The 19,811-nt window shown below is 41.0% G+C and overlaps 1 protein-coding gene across 6 annotated transcripts in view; it reads left to right on the top strand.

Annotated features, from left to right (window-relative positions):
- The window catches only part of WWOX (WW domain containing oxidoreductase), a 549,395-nt gene that overhangs the window by 283,924 nt on the left and 245,660 nt on the right, over nucleotides 1–19,811 (top strand). Inside the window, exon 10 of one of the 6 annotated variants that reach the window (XM_075576748.1) lies at nucleotides 12,215–12,381. The exons of the other annotated variants lie outside the window; for them this stretch is intronic. Coding sequence (XP_075432863.1) covers nucleotides 12,215–12,274 — 60 coding nt within the window. The 3' untranslated portion in view covers nucleotides 12,275–12,381. Of the gene's footprint in view, nucleotides 1–12,214; nucleotides 12,382–19,811 lie in introns of those variants that run through there. 6 annotated transcript variants of the gene reach the window in all.

The raw sequence follows: 19,811 nt of genomic DNA, 5'->3' as shown, positions 1-19,811 counted from the left end.
ATACATCTGATCACAGACGCGCTATTAGAGAGGGTTGGGGGTTCCTTACAATACATCTGATCACAGACGCGCTATTAGAGAGGGTTGGGGTTCCTTACAATACATCTGATCTCAGACGCACTATTAGAGGGGGTTGCGGTTCCACCGAATTTCACAATTATAATTAAAGGGTTCCTTAACCAAGGACAGGTTGTTCTAGAGTATGTCATGGATTGACTAAGTACCAGTTGCTCACACATAACGTGTATGCATAAATGCTTGTTGTATTTTCCCCCTGCTGGAGCAATAGGTTAACTTGTTAGGAAGTCTCAGCCAGAAGTGTGGATTGCAGAGTTCCATCACCGCGAAACACATTGTTCCAACTCAGAAATTATACAGTCCAAAATCATCATCATGTATTTTCATCAGTATGAAATATCGGGAGCTCTGCGTAGTGCAAGGTTTATTAATGATGTGCTGTCAGACGCTGGATGCTCTGCATATTTGCATATTAAACAGCTGAGTGAAGAAACATTCCTTTTATTGCTGCGGGGAATAAATCAGTTTAAAGCAAGTTCTTATCATTTATACTGCTTTCAGCTAAGTCTCCTTTTATTGAAATAAATTGTTGAAGTGCTTCTGCTCTTTCTTTGAATACTGATGAAATTTACTTTGATAGGGTTTTCAGGAAAACATAACATTTTTTTTAGGTGCACTGATCACACACACACACACACACACATACATGCGCGCGCACACACACACACACACACACACACACACACACACACACACACACACACACACACACACACACACACACATACATACATGCGCGCACACACACCTCAAACCATTCTGGTCAAACCTCTGAATGGGTACAAATCTAATTAAATTAACCCCTTAGCTGCAATAAAATTGCATTTTAATCTTCTGGTTTGGCCTTGTCTCTATCTGCAAAACATTCAGGTTCTAGATTATTTATCATTTATTTCAGCAAAAGTGTGAAAGAGCCTGATATACACATATCATTTTATTGTCTGCCTGCCTGCGTGCTGTATGTCTGCCTGCCTGCGTGCTGTATGTCTGCCTGCCTGCTGTATGTCTGCCTGCGTGCTGTATGTCTGCCTGCGTGCTGTATGTCTGCCTGCCTGCTGTATGTCTGCCTGCCTGCTGTATGTCTGCCTGCGTGCTGTATTTCTGCCTGCGTGCTGTATTTCTGCCTGCGTGCTGTCTGCCTGCCTGCATGCTGTCTGCCTGTGTGCCGTCTGCCTGCCTGCGTGCTGTATGTCTGCCTGCGTGCTGTATGTCTGCCTGCGTGCTGTATGTCTGCCTGCGTGCTGTATGTCTGCCTGCCTGCTGTATTTCTGCCTGCGTACTGTATTTCTGCCTGCGTGCTGTATTTCTGCCTGCGTGCTGTCTGCCTGCCTGCATGCTGTCTGCCTGCGTGCCGTCTGCCTGCCTGCGTGCTGTCTGTCTAATTGCGACTGTCTGTCAAATTGCGTGCTGTCTGTCTAATTGCGTGCTGTCTGTTTGTCTGTGTGCTGCATTACTGCCTGCCTGCGTGCTGTATTACTGTCTGCGTGCTGTATTACTGCCTGTGTGCTGTATGTCTTTCTGTCTGTGTGCATTATTCCTGCCTGCCTGCGTGCTGTCTGCCTGCATGCTGTATTACTGCCTGCGTGCTGTCTGCCTGCTTGCCTGTGTGCTGTATGTCTTTCTGTCTGAGTGCATTATTCCTGCCTGCCTGCGTGCTGTCTGCCTGTCTGTCTGCCTGAGTCTGGCCAAGTGAATAAAGAAAATCAGTCATATAAGTTAAATATTCACAGCCTGCTTCATTCATTTAAAAAGCAATATAATCATTTCGGCATTCTTCCTGTGTATTGTAAGTGCAGTTTATGAGATTTAAATAATAAAAAAAACAATAACACATTGTGTATTGATCTCGGCTTTGATGAGGGGTTTCATGCATTCCTTTATTTTGTAAGTTGGTCGTCCAGAGATATCTGCTTGTAATTTTCAGATTCTTGGAAATATACAAGACATTATTGTTTTAATTAAATCGTATATCATATGGAATAAATAACGGCATTTGATTCCATTTTCTCTTTTAGATTTTTATTATTCTTCCATAAACATGTTCGGAAAGAATATACTGTACCATTAAGCTTCCAGTAAATGAGTCTAGTGATGTGTCTTAACTAATGGTTTCCATATGTCTCTTCTATATTTATTAGGTCATTTACTGTTTTAGCCCCAATCACCTTTATTTGGGGGTGATTCCATCGTCCCCCCTTTCGTAAGTGAGATTGTATTCTAAGGTTGTATAGAAATGCGTCCGCATGCGGGCGATCCATGTGTGACTAATTCGCATGTCCGAGACTCCTACAGCTGTAAAAATACGACAAATAAGCGCCTGGTCGTTATTTAGTGCTGTCCTAAAATATTCCAACAAAAAGAAATGCGGGAAATTCAATAACAGAAAATAACAGAAAAACCTGCACCTCCGTCCTCCGAAACCCGGGCGCTCAGAAAAGCATGAACCACCTTCCCTTCCTATCGCATTGTTTGGGTTGCAAATAGCAGGTGTATACAAATAGTATGGATCTGCTTGGGGCTCCTCTGATAAGGCCACGGGTCAGTCGGCCTAGGGTAGCATTGTGATTATGCCAGAGCTTGTGCTGCTTGCATTGTGGAGCAAAGGACCCACCAGTGAAATGGTCTCCCAGGGATTCTCCACTCCAGTCCTTAAGATCGCCCCCCCCAACAGTTCAGGATATCCTTGCTTAATCAGTGGCTCAGTCGAAGACTGGGCCACCTGTGCTGAAGCATGGATATCCTGAAAACCTGACCTGTTGGGGGTTCTTGACTACAGGAGTTGAGAACCCCTGCTCTATGCTGTAGGGGCTGCAGCACACAGCAAAGTCTGTCTGCCTCAAAACTAGTGCAAAACAGCACCCGATATATCCAAGCAAAATCCGAACTGCAAGCACTAATCTGGTGCGGTTAACAATACTCACTGCCCCCTGTTTAATACGTCACTGTTGTGAAGAATACAGCTGCATTCCAAAGAATGAGGCAAAAATGTTCTCCAGCACAGGGAAAATAGCTTCACAGCGTACTGATAAAGGGTCAATGTGAGCACTGCAACAGTGTACCCCTTCACTGCCAGAGAGGCCTGCTTGCTTTGTCTTTCTGTCAACAAAGAGACTTAGTTAGTTTCAGCATTATGATACTAGTTTAATGATAACCCCCTGAAGCCCCCTAAAAAAGCATCCCGAGTGCGAAACGCGCAGCGATTGGCTGGGTTTCTGTAGACGTCACTTCTGCTACTCCGACACTATGTCCGGACTTTTGAAAGCTGTTGATGTTGTGAATTATGCTGTGTGCTGCCCAATAACGCTACCGTCGTGCGCCATAACTATTACGACAGATCCCAAGCATAGTCGCTGGGAACGTACTGTTACTTCCTTTACTGTAAATTCAGGTGGTTTTTTTTGTACATTTAATATACTTTTTATTACTTATCTTGGTGCACGGTCTTTTTTTTTTTATTATTATTTTTTGCTGAAGCTTCTGACAGAGCATCGCCCCGTGTGTGAGATCAGCTACAAGGGGGACGTTTTATCTGCGCAGCGTGCAGAAAGAAGGGAACGTTATCATCAGCAACCTTGCGTAGCGACCCTTTCAAACTCTTATTGTTCTAGTTGCGTTGAGGTATAATTTCCATCTTTAGTTAGGGTGCAAGGTGTCCCAACTCCTGTTCTGAAGGGCCACGAACAGGTCAGATTTTCAGGATATCCCTGCTGGTGGCCCTTGAGGGCAGGAGCTGGGATGTGTGGCTTTTACACAAAAGATGCTTCATTGTAACATGGAAGATTGAATGTGATCTCTCGTTTTCAGTCGAATGATTTTGATCTTGACTTAAACAACCGACTACAAGAAGCGGCAATAGGTTTCCATATGTCATATGCCTCGTATGTTCTGCTTTCTAAATCGCTTACTTATTCCTTGTGATGGTTCCTCCAGTCTCTCATATGTAAATCCAGAATGTGTGGGCAGAAGGCAGCAGGCTTTAGAAGTCCAGTCGCAGGACGGTAAAGAAAAAGGACAGGTACGGCAGGCTTCCCCCCCCCCCCCCAACCCCCACCCCCACCTCCCTTTAAAATGCTCTTCCAACGTGCAGCAACATATTATTAATCTAGACTGCCTGCTACTTTCATTTACCTTGGAGCTGCTCGTGGGATTACAGGCACAAGGGTTTCATACATTTCAAATGAAATATGAACATTTGTTGTCACTATAAAACCTTTGCTAGTTGTAGCCCTACCTTAATATTGTAACATTTGTATCCACAGACTTCAGTGTTTTCTGGAGTAAGAAAGGAACCTATTTTCATCCTATCAATTTTCTCCCGTGTGATTTTGATCCAGGTGGCAGATAACTGGGCTGGAAGTCTGAAATATGTTTTTCTTGTTGTCAACCGTATGGTCCGTGTCTGTAATTAGAAGGCGTGATAAGGACTTTGTTATCACAGCTACTGTTCTCGTTTAGTGTCAGGAAAAACTTCTAATTTTATTTGACGCGGAATCCCTGCTCTTGGAATCTTTTATTGTGTTACTAAATCTGTCAGTCCAGACGGTATCCATCCTGCTGATTACTCTGCGAATTTTGTTTATTTAGGTGAGGGTTTTTTAATCCCGTCTACGTGCCAATAAATTTCTATTTGTTCATACTATTTATCCACCCCACTTTTTCTTTCACTCATTACTCTGCGAGCGAAGATTTCACAGATATGTTTCTGCTCATTGCCCTTCATGAAAAGAAAGCATAGCTGCCTTCAACTTGCTTGATGGCAAGTTAGTGACATCATAGAAATGTAGGGTAGGGGTGTTATGCTGGGGCAGTGACATCACCTTTAATGATGGGATTGGTGGGAAGAAAGTTGCAGACAGACAGGTCGTCGCCCCCCCCCCCCCCCCCAATATCCAAGTGAGTAAGACAACAGCAGACTCCTGGTCCAAAAATTATATTAAACAATTTCTTCACAGTGCAAGTCTCCTCAAAGATAGAGATACTATCTGATGAAAGGTCCATATGGGACCTGAAACGTTGACTTTCCACTGTTCTTGGCTGTCACATTAAATGGAGAATTTGATTATGTAGAGAAGAGCGCTACTTTGTAGCTCTGTCTTTGAGGAGAGCTGCACTTTGAAGACATGGTTTGTCTGTGGTGTGTTGGCTGCACAAGCAGATTTCTCCTCGCCTGAGGCTGTTTCCCTGCACTTTTGGGAATTGTCCAAACATTATGTTGAATTGACCACCTTAAATGTCCCCTGTAATCTCTTCACTTCTGTTGAATGGGTTGCAAACTTGTTGAGCAGTGGAAGGTTTGTTATATCTTGTAGTTAGCTATATTCTGTGATAAATAATATTAATAATAACACATGATCATGAGTCCACCAAATGTAATGGGTCTGTGCTTCTAACGTTAGAAAAGTATAAGAAATAAGCCAGTTGTTTTTTCATTGTTTTATTCACTATAATGCAAAGTTGTCTTAAATATATTTGGGGGCTGTGAGGCTACTTAATGTGGAGTAATATAAATATAATTACAGTATGTGTATCTCTCTCTGTAGTATTCAGCAAATAAAAATCATACCCGTGAGCACATTCACGTCTTAGTCAGGTTGGCAACCCTGCTTTATTCCATTATATCGTATCATACAATGCTTCCGCAGCCAGGGATTCTGGGTAATGAAATGCAAATGGGCACTCAGTGTGTCACTTGTGAATGTGCTCACATGTGGTATTTTTATTTGCTGTACACTACGGTGGAAGGTTTTTGTCACTTTGTTACTCACCATAACTTATTTTGTGCCTGGTGGTAGCCACTACCAGCTTCACATTGCATAGCCAATAATAAGCCTCACACTTATAGGACTCAAAAGGCTAAAATAGCTATCTGTGAGTAGGTTTACTGGCTCTGCACTTTAACCCAGGCTGTGCTGGAAAAGCTGTGTAATACGGTAGGCATATGCTTATAGGGATCCATGATAAAATGGACAAGAAGCAAAAAGTGACACACTTTGAGTGCTCGTTTGCATGAGTAACCCTCCTTGCCCCGGCTCCTACTGAGTCTTTTCCGGGCGTGCTCAGGCTGTGTTAGTTTGTCCCGGTGCTGGATCTGTTCAGGGTGGGCGTTGGTAATGCAATGATGGGCGCCAGGAAATGTATTCATACAAACAATAGCTTTATTAAACACTTTGGATAGCTCAATCTCAACATATACTTCATTTTATATACACTCTCTGGTACATTCACGGGTTGTACTGTCAGTATGCTCTTCCCTAGCTGCCCCGTTGTCGCCCGCTAGGAAGGTACAAAGACCTGGCTCATGCTGGATTACCTAAATGATCCCTCTGCTGTATAGTAATGGTAGCGCTCCATCTCCTGTGGGCCCCTGCCGGACCTTGTACTACACTCTCTCTGGCTGTCGTCAGTATCCCTGTCTTGGGTACTGAATGCCACCCTGTAGCCTTTGGTACTGAATTTAGCTATGGACCCTCCGGTTCGGTTTATCCTACTATGCCTCAGGGCTGCGACTTGGAGAACTCCATCTAGGCATTGGCTTCCTCCATGAGAAACAGGAGAGTACTATGGAGCAATTCCTATGGACTCTATAGAAATACACTGTATTGGACCCATTTATACACTATTCACAGGGAGGCTACTCCACTATAACTCCTCCAGGGACCCGAGTTCTAGAATCTTCTCCCCACTCTATATACTGTACTGGTGACATCACTATCACCAGGCAGAAGTGGGCATGGCTTAGTTTCACCCTGTACCATATGAGGGGAGGGGTGTACTGTGTCCACCATGTTAACCCTCTAAGGCCCTCGTAATTCCAAAGGGGTTACACCTGTCATTTCCCAGAATCCCTGGCTGCAGTTGAAGAATTGTATGCTAAGAGATAATGGGGGAAAGGCAGGGTTGCAGACCAGTGTATCTGCTCACAAGTGGTATTGTTATTTGGTGTACACTGTACACTGAGGGTTTTGCCACTTTTTTACTCAACATAACTTATTTTGTGTTTAATTGTGTAGAATTTAGCAATGGTTGAAGTCGCTGGACACACTGCCTGTCTTTTCCCCCAATCTAAACAGCTATGTTACTATTTTACTTGATTATGGGAGAAATTGCCACGAGTGGGCATTTATTACAGTAACCATAATTTATTCTTCTGTAGTGGTGTACATAAAATATTCAGGCACATTGAACACCTGGTCCTAAAAGCTTACCATCTCAGTTATGGTACATAAGTTACAAGGAGATAAAGTGAGGTCACAAGGAGCTTGATGTGAATGAAAGTTCTCTGACATCACAGAGATAAGCTTTTACCCTCTTCTCCCTTCTCTACAGAAAAAGCTTTAGAATGAATGCAACATTTTCTACAGCTACTTATATGTACATACATTCTCATGAAAACACATACAAGTCAATAGAGGTTGTGAACTTGGATAACTCCGTTATGCTCTTTTGTCATTCAATATTTCTGCAGGGAGGTCGGTTTAGTTCGAACCCAAAGCATAGGGAGTTGATTCCTATATAACTTTGCATGTAGTTTATAAAACAACTTTATTACTCTATACATCTTCTTAATGCCATGTACAAGTGGTTAAAATTAGTCACGCATTCCTGAACCGAGCAAAGAAAAGAGCATTTTGTTCTCTCTATAGAAATGATCAAAAGACATAAAACTGCTTAATAGTAAGCAGACATTTTTTGTGTGCTGCTGGATGTATTTGGGAAATCCTCTTATTTTCTTTTTATTGAATCGTTGAATTCAGCAAAGCTGCCAGTGCATTGAGTTGGAAAACAACTGAACAATTTTAAACCATTGACATTATACTGCTTCATTTGGGAGCAATGGTGCTTCTCTATGGAACAGTTACTTCTTTTTTTTTATTGGAAGCCTCCAAGAATACCAGATAAGTAGCCCATCCAAAATATGGTTTCTAGGAATTCATAATTGAGCACAAAGCTTCAGTCATTGGCAGATTGCTGTTTATTTTATTTCAGTTTACCTTAAATTAGAGTAGCTAAAAATGTTTCAAAGAAGCAACGGCTTCCAAAGAAAATGGTCACTGTTCTACAAACCATACAACCTGAAATGTAGAACAGGTTGTTCCGTACATGCCATGAAATCCATATTTTCCAGCATCAAGGTTCACCTTATTTAAACTACTTTTTTCGGCATCTTAAGAGAACCCCAATTAGAGTACATACGATTTTGTACAGCAACCAAAGACTTGGCAAACGGGAATAACCTTAGTTTAAAATCTCTTCACGCTCTTTTATGGTTTGACTGAGGTTCCCGGATCCATGGACAACATGTTTGCAGCATGAGGGCACATACTAGTCATCATGAGGGCACATACTAGTAGTCATGAGGCACATACTGTTTCATCTATACATTACCTATAGCTTTCTCATAGGGGGCTTCGCTAGAACCATTCCTAGGAATGCAGCATGAGAGTATCTACATTTCACAGGACTTTCTCGCTTCAGTAGAAGTTCTATCGATGAAACTGATTGGTACCTGTTTGGTTCTACAGGATTTTTCTAATTTTCTGAGCGATTTATAATGTTCTTTTAAGAATCACATTTTATTAGAAAAGGAATCAGGCGGTAGAGATGCACATACTCATATCCCAACACATTGATTTGCACCGAAAGGTTAAACATGTTTTACTTTTGTGGAAGGATCTATTTAAGGAATTTCTCAATTGCCTCTTAAAATGTCCTTTCAGAGCAAGACATTGGGGTCAGACTAGGACATATAGCCCTTATATACACAGGCCTGTTCCATATAAGTGATACTGTCATGCAATGGGTTCCACACACTCCAAAATAACTAATTCCCCAGAGGAATGAGCTCATGAATTTCCATTTATGAGCTCACTCAAACTGCAGAACCAGTATAAGCATGTGATTTTTCAGAATCCCTAAAACTCCTCACATGTCCTATAACAGCCATGTGTAGGGTGTGAAGTTCCCTCGCCAATTTATTGTCACATCCTCTGATGTCCCCGACTTCCTGCTCTTTCTGACCTCACGATTTCTTACTGCTTCCCACTGTTTCCCAGATGAGTTGACCAATGCCCAGACCTTCATTATTGCACCTCCTGGATTCCTCCTGGATTCAGGTTATTTAGATATTGGGAGTATGTATAGGAATTGGGTGGGTGCTCAAGTGCTTGGTCCCATAATGATATTCAATTGATTAAAGAGGTAGCAATAGATGGGGATTATAATCCATAACTAGTGATCCAATAGACACTAAACCTGTGTACGGCTCTCTTATTCCCTAAAGGTGGGGAGTGGTGTAGTAATGCCTTTCTCCTCCTCATTGGGATGGCCCATAGAAAAATTAAGGTACTCACTATATGTCCACTGTAGTTTCCTCCAGCATGCAGCCGTGTCCATGATCCAGAGATATCCAAAGAAATGTATTGCGTGGCACACAGCAGCAGAGAGACAGGTTTTGAGAATAAAAAATTACTTTATTGGAGCTGCATAAAAAAAAACGGAGGGTGCAACACTCCTACGCGTTTCGTGCGTAACCGCACTTTATCAAGGAGATATCACCCTCCGTTTTTTAATGCAGCTTCAATAAAGTAATTTTTCATTCTCAAGACCTGTCTCTCTGCTGCTGTGCGCCACGCAATACATTGCTTTGGATATTTAGATATTGGGAGCTGGGACTCTCATTATTAATGTTTTGCTTTTATTTAAAGCTACTGTCAGGTTAGTATTGTTTATGGTGGGATGTATCCAAACTGCAGTCTGCTTGTGAAGATATTTTCATCACGACATCTCACACACGACCCACTGAAGAGAATAGTCTGTGCGTACCCGAAGTCCTTATTTATTTCACCCTCGACCTTCCCAACATGTTGTGTTTTTTCTTATGAAATGGCTGTGCTAATAATTTGTGTCATACCAATGTAGCTACATGAAATGACCATGTCCGTGACAGTTTAGTGGATATTTACATAACAATTTATACTAAGCCTTCATTCAGAAGGAAGCAGTGGTGGATTTACATATCGGCTAAGTACACTTCAGTTTTGGGCCTCACAATTTTTGGGGCCTGCAAATACTAAGAATCTTTTTTTTTTTCTTCTTCCAAACACTTATAATATATTTGAAGGGCTCTGTAAATCCAAAAGGTCTACTCACGCTAAAAATAAATTGGATTAAATCAATAGTGGTTTGACTCTTTAGTAACACAAGTTGCATGTACATTAAAAGCATGTCCTGTAAACAGAGAGCCAACAACATTTTGGGGCAGAACGTAATGGTTTAGTTAGTTCTTTCCTTCGACTGACTTCATATCCACAGTCCCTGTTTTGTTTAAGGTCTAGTTATGGACTCTCACACACCTTTTCATTGTGAAGAGTACTCCAAACTGGGTAGTTTAGGGCGTCGCAAAGTCTTAACCCAGCATTGGAAGGAAGGCATTCAGTGCCGGAATATTCACGGTGAGCATACAATAAACATGACTTCTCCGTGCCCGTCTCTTGGATTTACACCTCATACAACTACTACCAAGTTCAGATGTTTGAAGCCTTAATATCCCACTCACTCTGTGTACGAAATAGTCTTTAATCTGCAACTCAATCTGCCTAATCAACAAAGGAAACCTCTGCATTCCTCGAAATCAAGCATGGGCACAGTAATAACTCCCCCAATTATTTCCTAATGAGTGGAAAACACCATTCCGATGCACTCCAGTTATTTAATCTATCATTTTATCAAAAGGCTCAAGGAACCACAATTTAACTGGAAACATCGTGGGCGTTCCTTAGAGCCCATATTTATTTGAAAGACTGATTAATGAATGTTGAAATATGGGTGCAGCCAGCTCCCTTTGCTAGTTGCATAACTCTCGTGAATAGTTTATCTCTGTGTGCCATTTTTTCGGGGGGTTTTTTTTTCTCTTCATGGTGCCGTTCTTTCAGTTCATTAAAAAAGAAAGACGAAGAAGAAAAAAAAAAAAAGCACTCGCTGGCTGAGTGTAGAATCTGTTGTTGAAAAGACCCTGGCCTCCTGTTAACACAATACTTTTATCTAGTAATCACAGCCTGCGGGAGACAAAATAACAATTCATCTGGAAAACGAGATTAACTCATTTAAGGTAGGCAGTGATCAGAGAGAGACGCGGTGCTGTTATCTGTCTGAACGAAAGCATACAGATTTGAGGGCCATTCCAGTTCAGAGGCCCCATGTAGCAAGCCCGGCTTGTTGAAAGTAATTGGACCCTGTCAGAGTATGCCTTTGTGAGATATGGATATTACAATGGAATCCTATTAATCTCTGACAAATCCCCTCTCATCTGATAAAGACTGTATACCTCTTTTCTTCATTAGAACACCTTACTAACCACTTTCAAGTCTCCGATGCTTTGCCCTTCACTACTATAACCCTACCCTACTGCTGCCAAAAACAGGATCAGCGTGCTAATTAATAGCTTCTAATGTTGAAATCTACCTTGTCCTGGTCTCTGTTCAGTGCTGGGCCTGAGCAGTTGCTTAGCTGTCCAAAGGGGGCCTCTTAATTTGCCGTTGCATCTTGCTCATTTTAATGTGTCTGCTGCCACAGGGTCTTCAAATAACAAGGCCTTGGTCTAAGGAGCATCCAATCTAATGTTTGTCCCAACAACAGTAAGGAAAAAGTAAATTCACTATATTCACAAGGAGCAGACATTGTTATCTGAGAATGGGTTTAGACCAGTGGTACATACCACTCATATGTTGTGTTTCACATGTAACCAAATAACAATGTCTAGCTTCGTTAGCAGCATAATAACTTAACCCTTTCACTGCAGAACAAGCTCACAACAGCTTAACCTCTCTCTGTCAGAGCCTTTTGCAAAACATTTAGCAGCAAGGCATATGCAATGCGTTCTCTCCCCCCCCCCCCCCAAGGTTTCCCCGCACCCTCCCCACCCCCTCCCCGCACCCTCCCCACCCCCTCCCCGCTGCTCTCTGCCCAACAGTCTGTGTCAAATATGAGAATCTTGAGTCAAGTAGAAAAAAGACCAACCTGTTCATTAACATGCACTTGTCACATCGCCGATACATTGTACCTTTTTGATTTGAAAATGCATTTGATGACACTAGGCTTCTATTTCCATGGAACTGACTAATTCCTCGTGCTTCTCTAGGATGTGTTCCAGACGCAGAGAAGCAGTATGCACAAACATTTACCATCTCATCTGGTCTGACCATGCTATTCCTTCACCTCCTGCTGAGCCCAAGCACATCAAAGTCTCGTCCTCTTTTACTGCAAGTCACAATCTTTCTATGCCGTGTGTTTGAACAAAAAGCAAAGCGGTTCCTTCTGCCTTTTGGATTTTAAAATGAAAAGTCCATGGAGAGTAAATCTAGGTGCAGAGAGCACTAATGGCTTTCTTTTTACTCGCCTCTCTTTTAAGTCTATTTATTTACACAAGAAAGACAAGGACTTTAACATAAAACTATGAGCTTTACAAACCGTACATTATGAAAATATGCTGACAAAATATACATATTTGAAGTCATCTTTGAACTGTAAAATGTCCTATTTATTCCCGAGTTTGTCTTCGTTTTCTTTGCACATTTTCCTTCAATTCTTTTTTTTAATTTTTTTTTTAATGTGGATAATCTTAATCTAAAATGTGTTCTATTGCCAGAAAGTGAATGTTTCATTTTAGTGTGCTTGTGTTCATAGGCCATGTATAAATATATGCATACACATGTTTATATATATATATATGATACGAACCAATCCAAAGACCAGTAAAGAGACAGTAGACCGCACGGGGTTAATCCAAAAATCTATATTCACAACATGAAATACACGTAAGCCAACGTTTCGGTCCCACAGAGAGACCTTCCTCAGGGCCGCACGGCCCTGAGGAAGGTCTCTCTGTGGGACCGAAACGTTGGCTTACGTGTATTTCATGTTGTGAATATAGATTTTTGGATTAACCCCGTGCGGTCTGCTGTCTCTTTACTGGTCTTTGGATTGGTTCGTATCATACTTATTCTCTATGGGACTAGCATCTGCTATTACAGCCTTTTCTACTACAGTGTGCTGACTGACCTTCATGTGTATATATATATATATATATATATATATATATATATGTCAGGGCTATAAATGGAATGCTAATATTGTATTTTGGTGTTTTATAGCAAACCCCTGAAATTTTTATTGGTTTTATCAATGTGGGAATACATATATGTATTATCTGCAGAATTAATCTGAAATTTTCAGGCTCTTTTGAAGAATGAGAATTTCATGTTGAACCTTTCACTGCCTTTAACTTTATCTTGTGTTTTGAATTTTGAAAACTGTTCTTTGGGGTTTATAGTGCGATGTAAATCTTTCCTGCCACTTTGTCACTATTCCACACTTTGTCACTGAGAATTATAGCTAGGGGCTAAAGATATGAGAAGTACTATATTTGTGTGACTATTTCAGATTATTGGGTCCTTGATGTGAAGGAGTAGGTTTCCATACAGAAAAAAATCCTATTGAAACATCTGATGAAGAGACCTCTGCAGTTTCGAAAGCCTATGCACAAGAGAACCTTGTACGATTGATATGTTGCTTCATTAAAAGGTATCAAAGTGTACAAAGTATCTTCCTGAAACATACTCATCTGTAATTCGCCATATAGGATTTTCATGTGGTTGTGGGAACAGTAGTCTGTTAATTGGCTAGGAGGATAGTCCAGTTGGTGGAATAGTCCGTTCACACATCTGTGTATATATATCACGTGACAATGTTCCCATTTTGTCTGTATGCTACCTCTAGTTGTTTGTAATCTTTTTGTATATCACTTTCAGTAAATATGTACATTTGTAATCCCAATTGTATATTTGGTCATTGTGCTAGTGAGTGCAGGAAACCACATTGTAAGTATTGATGATGCCAGGGAATGTAAGGGGTCCCTGTTTGTTCCCCATGCTCCTTCTCTTTTATATATGGTGGTGCAGCTAGCCATATTTGTATCTATAGAAATTGAGGTGGAGACGCCCTTGGCGCAACTCAACGGCACAGATGAATTTCAACCTTAGTCACTGTGTAACCTTCAGCTTGATTCTATCATCTCTAAATTGTTCTATTGTGCTTGCCCTATTGATCCTCAATTCAGTTTATCCTATTTACCCCTGCCGCTCCCCCATTCTGCTTTCCTGTTGGCGAGGTTTAGCAACACTCATGAATTGACTGGTAATATATATATATATATGTGAGTGGGTTTAGTGGCTTTGCATCTCATCCCAGCCTCTGTCTAAAGGCTGTGTTTAAAGCAGCATGCATTGGCTTGAGGATTTGCTTGTGTAATACGAGCTTGAGACAAAAGGTGGCACTGAGTGCTCATTTGCATGTCATTTCCCAGAATCCCTTGCTGCAGTGGAAGCGCTGTATGCTGGGCGATAATGGGGAAAGACAGGGTTGCAGACCTGTCTAAGACATGCAAATGAACATACAGTAATATTTACAGTTGCTATATATATATATATATATATATATATATATATTATATATATTATATATATATATATATATATATATATATATATATATATATATATATGCAAATACAACTGTATGCTCATCTGCATGTCTTAGGCTTTTGAATGTGGGAGATAATTTGTGATCTTGGAAAACAAGTAAAACTTTGCATTGTACCTCAGGAACAAATAGGATTCTTAGACATTAAGTTGAGAGGTTGTTGAAGCCTTAATTACAGAATGTCTTTTCTGCTTTCCAGTAGTGTCATATTGGTAGCATACTCGTGTAGATATAAGGTAGACAGTAACTTTTATTCATCTAACATTGAAACATAAAAAGATGAAAACTTCCATTTGACCGTCCAATTTCCCCCTATTGTTTAGAACCTTTTTACAATGTGTTTCTTGTTCTGTTTTATGTCGTGTTTCTTGTTATTTTGCTGATATAGTGCCTATCTGTGCCTTTTTCACAGGTGGTAATGTAACAGAGGACCTCATTAAAGGCATCTGTTATCTAAGTTCATATTTTATTCTGCGTTTAAGAGCATTTCATCTTGAGGGATTAAGTCAAGAAAGAAAATACCATCAATTTTCTTTTATTACTTTTTTTTTCCCTCCCCAGAACAAAGCACTTACAGTTTTAGATATAAGCCGAGATTTCAAGCATGTGTAACTTTGCAAACACAACAAGAGCTGCTGCCACTGCCGTGTCCTGAGAACGCCACCAGTAATAATATGAGGCCAAAATATTACACAAATATTTGTGTTGTGCAACAGAATCTACATTTTAATAGTCTTATACTTGAGTGGTCTCTTGTTTACTTTTGATGGTGTTCATCATTTCTGTCTCCAGTGGTCATGGAGAGTGGGATCAGCTCTATGGAATGTAATAAATGTTGTCTTCTATGAAGTGATTGCAGGCATATGTTTCCATTAGCAAGGAGTTTAGAACATGTTCCTGCATCTGCTGCTCTTGGTATTGATTATTTATTTTATTTATTTATAAAAAATGTTTAACCAGGAAGTAATACATTGAGAGTTACCTCTCGTCTCCAAGTATGTCCTGGGCACAGAGTTATAAAAAATACATGGTTACATTAAAAGAACAGGGTTATACGTTATATGTTAGTTGACTGACATTGAAAAGGAGTAACATGCCTGTTTATAACTATACCACGATTATTCAGGCAGGTACAGAAGGTGTAATGGTAGCAAATAGGAAAACAATGGTTGTCAAATATATTTATCTCATGAGTACCAACTCTTGTCACACAGCCACAACTGCAGTGGTAACAATTTGTCAGAAACTCCAAATACAATTGTCCCTGTTATGAATAATACATTTAGCTCATACCTCCATCTGTTTAAATGACCTTCATCCCAAAAAGATTATTCAGATACTGCCCATGGGACCAGAGTAATGGCAGATATGTTGGAGACCTCATTTTTTTTGTCTTTCTGTACCCAAAATCATACCCTTCCTCTATTCTCTTCCAGTTTCTATTTCGAGCGCCAAAAGTAAAACGTACTATCTTGGCCATTCTCAAACTGGGAATGAGTTTATTCAAAATGGGAAAGAGCTCAGAGAACCCGGAAAGGACCTCCTATGTGTAATTAGGAATTGATTTGCTCTAAAGCTGAGGTCACGTTACAATGTGCACCAGAAATACTTCGATGGTTCCCATATCCTACCTCTAGCAAAGGTGCATGGAAACCTGCTTGTGGAAAGATTCTTGCTTTCCTGAAACCTGTAGATAAGGGGCATTCTTTTTATGTAGTTTTTAATAGACATGTTCATTCAGCAAATGATATATTTATAGCTGTCTACTAAATAGCCAGGTGTTTCATGGGATATTAATCTGGCCTTGACTGAAATAATAGAAGCCTTTCCCAGCCTCTTGACCTTCATGAGTCCAAAAGCATAGCCGAGCGAGGTGTTTTTTTTTTTAATTTTTTTTTAGCATTATTAACTGACAGTAAGGAAGAAAGTACGTGCAGTCTTTGGTTGTTAACCCAGGGGTTCTCAAGACCCCCCACCTCCCCCAACAGGTCAGGTTTTCAGGGTTATCCCAGCTTCAGCACAGGTGGCTCAATCAGTCCCTGCTTCAGCACAGGAGTCTTTGACTGAGCCACTGATTGAGCCATCTGTGCTGAAGCAGGGATATCCTGAAAACCTGACCTGCTGGGGGGGTCTTGAGGACTGGAGTTCAGAACCCCAGGGTTAACCTATGCTTTCTACGTTTTCTCACTGGTGCGATTATTATTCTAATTTAGCAAAGAATGTTGGTTCTAAACAAAAGCAACTTATACAACTCGTAGGGCCCCAGTACTGAAGGACTGGATGATTATTTCTTGATGTTCCTGTTTATTCTATTAACTTTCAATAAATTCAGTAAGTGAAGAAGAAAAAAGGCCTTGGTACCAAATACAGTATCACTCAACCCCTGCAAAATATTGTAATAATTACTCGGCATCTGTGATCTCATAGTCCAACATGCTTATTTTCCACCAATATGACACCAGGAAGACTTTGGTAAATTGCTCCAACTCAATGAAGTCTCAAAATGTGATGTGTTTTCCAGACATCGGCAGCATTGGGTACAGAACATATATGGCGGGGCAAGACACTATCTTTCTTTACAGAAATGTAAATACATATTTGCTCTGTAGTTTGAAACCTTAGATTTTTGGTATGTACAGGGATTTGGAGAACTTCAATCTACCGTTTGAAAACCTGTCCGACATACTTGTCACTTTACTAAAAAGGGACTGCTTTTTGGGGCAAAAGGGCAAGTGATGAATACAGACTGGGTGCCCATGAGCCTATATTGGAGCAAAAAACCCTAGATGATAGAAGAAACGCAACATTTTTTGCTAAATAAATACAAAATGTTTTAAATTGCCAACCATAATCTGTGGTATGGACAGGAATCAGAACAAAGTGGACACAGGCCACCAAAGTTATGGCATTGGGACTCGGGCATGGTCAGCGCCCGTGCTGAGGCGCGCTGCTGCTCGGCACTGAGCACCTGCAGCCGCATTGAGAGCGGCTTTAGCAGGGGCTCGCGCACGCTTCCGCACGCCTGCAGAAGTGTGTGTCTTAACAAATGTTAAGTTTCTTCGTTTGCCGGAGCGCAGGGCCGGTCATGTGAGCGGTTCGCCCAATGAGGGCGAACCAGCTCCGTGACGTCACTGGCCCGCCCCCAGACACGCCCACGGATGGCGCGCGCTCTAAGGCCAGGGAAAGCACCGCTTTCCCCGAGCCTCAGCGCGCCTCCGCACGGCTTCAGTCTCTATGGACTAAGCCTTATGGTCTTAACTAATATATCCTGAGATGATGATCCTAAATCTACAGTTTTTCAGACTTCCAATAGAATCATGAGTGTAGATCTTTCTTTTTATAGCTTTGAAACCCAATACAAGTTTGACTAGATCATGTATGGATAAAGAGCCACTGATAATACAGAGGACAGCATTTCAAACTATTTGCGTAAGATTCACCCAGTAACTTGAAATAACAAATGAATCTTTGGATACCCTAAAATGTTGTTGTTCCTCTGTTCCTGTGCATTTCGTAAGAAACAACTACAGCTCAACCCCGTTATAACGCGATCCATTACAACGCGAATCCGCTTATAACGCGATGCAAGCGTGGCTCCCAATTTTCGTATTTGTGAATACTTTACAACACGATTATTGGTATCGTAAATACTTTATTGTACAATGCATACAATTGTAACAACGTGATTGGTGAAGAAACTGGCGCTAATTAGGTGCTAGTGATCACTTAAAATACAGTGAATATATATAACACATATATAGTGATATAAAAGAAAATCGTGACTCAAAATAGTGCAGTGGTGAAAATATAATATAAGTTGTAACCCCCTGCTCAGACCCTCTGGAAGCATCACAATACCCCACACCTGAACATTATAGTCTGCACTTAGTGTGTTTCTTGTTTGTTGTGTTTTCTCCTATATGCTCCCCCTGGGTTGAGAAAATACCAATGCATACAATTGTACATTATTTTTAACGCGATCCGCTTATAGCGCGATGTGATTCTTTGGACCCCAAGCACAGCCTTATAAGGGGGTTGAGCTGTAATTGCATGGTTAGAAGAAGGAAGGGGAATTAGGCCTCCCCAGTGGCTCCTTTGGGTTATAACATTCAGCCATGATAACAGTTGCTGAGACCTTTTAGAGATATTGCTTGCTAGCGTTAGGAGGTTATTTATAACCTTAGTTCGTAATTGCTTTGACAGGAGTTTATGGAATCATTTCAAGCTGTGGGGCAAGGATCTTTTTTTGATTTGCATAATTTTAACTCTCTTTCAAGGTGAAAAGTATTTGTATTGGCGGAATGAACATGACATTACTTTTCTTAAGGTAAATGGATAAGCAGAAGTCTAGAAGACTGGTTAAAGTTTTGTAGAGAATGTGGCTTCACCAAGTTGGTCATTAATGTGAGATACTATTGATGTGAAAAGCTTCCAAATGTCTTGGTTTATTCAGAAATGTTGTGGTTTACCTAGGACCGTGCTGGTTTCCACAGGTCTGGAATTACTGTAGGCAACTTTAAAAGGCTGGTTAACATCACCAAAGTTATGCTTTCTTCTAAATAAAGTATCACAGATTCAGAACAGCTCCCTACTCTATCTCCAATATATTACTGGTTCACGTACAACTGTTCAAGTTGAGCCTTCAAGACATTTGGTGGCTTTATTGATGTGTAAGGCTGGAGTAGATTTCACACATGACTTTTAAGACTCGTTTACATATATTCAAATCTTCTGTTTATTCTCACTTTACATTCTTATGTGATAGAAGTTGGTAAAGCCTTCTATTGATTAATAAGCCATTAATCCATTCTGAACTCCAGCCCTCAGGACCCACCAACAGGTTAGGTTGTAAGGGTATCCCAGCTCCAGCACGGGTGGCTCAATCAGTGACTCGGTCTTCGACAGTCACTGATTGAGCCACCTGTGCCGTAGCAGGGATATCATGAAAATCTGACCGGGAGGGTCTTGAGGACTGGAGTTGAGCCCCCAAATTAATCTATTTCATTGTACATTGAATCTAAGTCTATTGGTGTGTGTGTGTGTGTGTGTGTGTGTGTGTGTGTGTGTGTGTGTGTGTGTGTGTGTGTGTGTGTGTGTGTGTTACATAATCTGGCCATCATTATTCTGTGGTCTGTATCATTATTAGATTGTATTTCTATGGCACCAAACTTTTTATCTGGCGGTTACAAGATGTGACG

Source organism: Ascaphus truei, chromosome 19 (genome assembly GCF_040206685.1).
Source record: "Ascaphus truei isolate aAscTru1 chromosome 19, aAscTru1.hap1, whole genome shotgun sequence".
Lineage (NCBI taxonomy): Eukaryota > Metazoa > Chordata > Amphibia > Anura > Ascaphidae > Ascaphus > Ascaphus truei.
The sequence above is the reverse complement of the archived record's forward strand: the minus strand, read 5'-3'. Positions and strand labels throughout refer to the sequence as shown.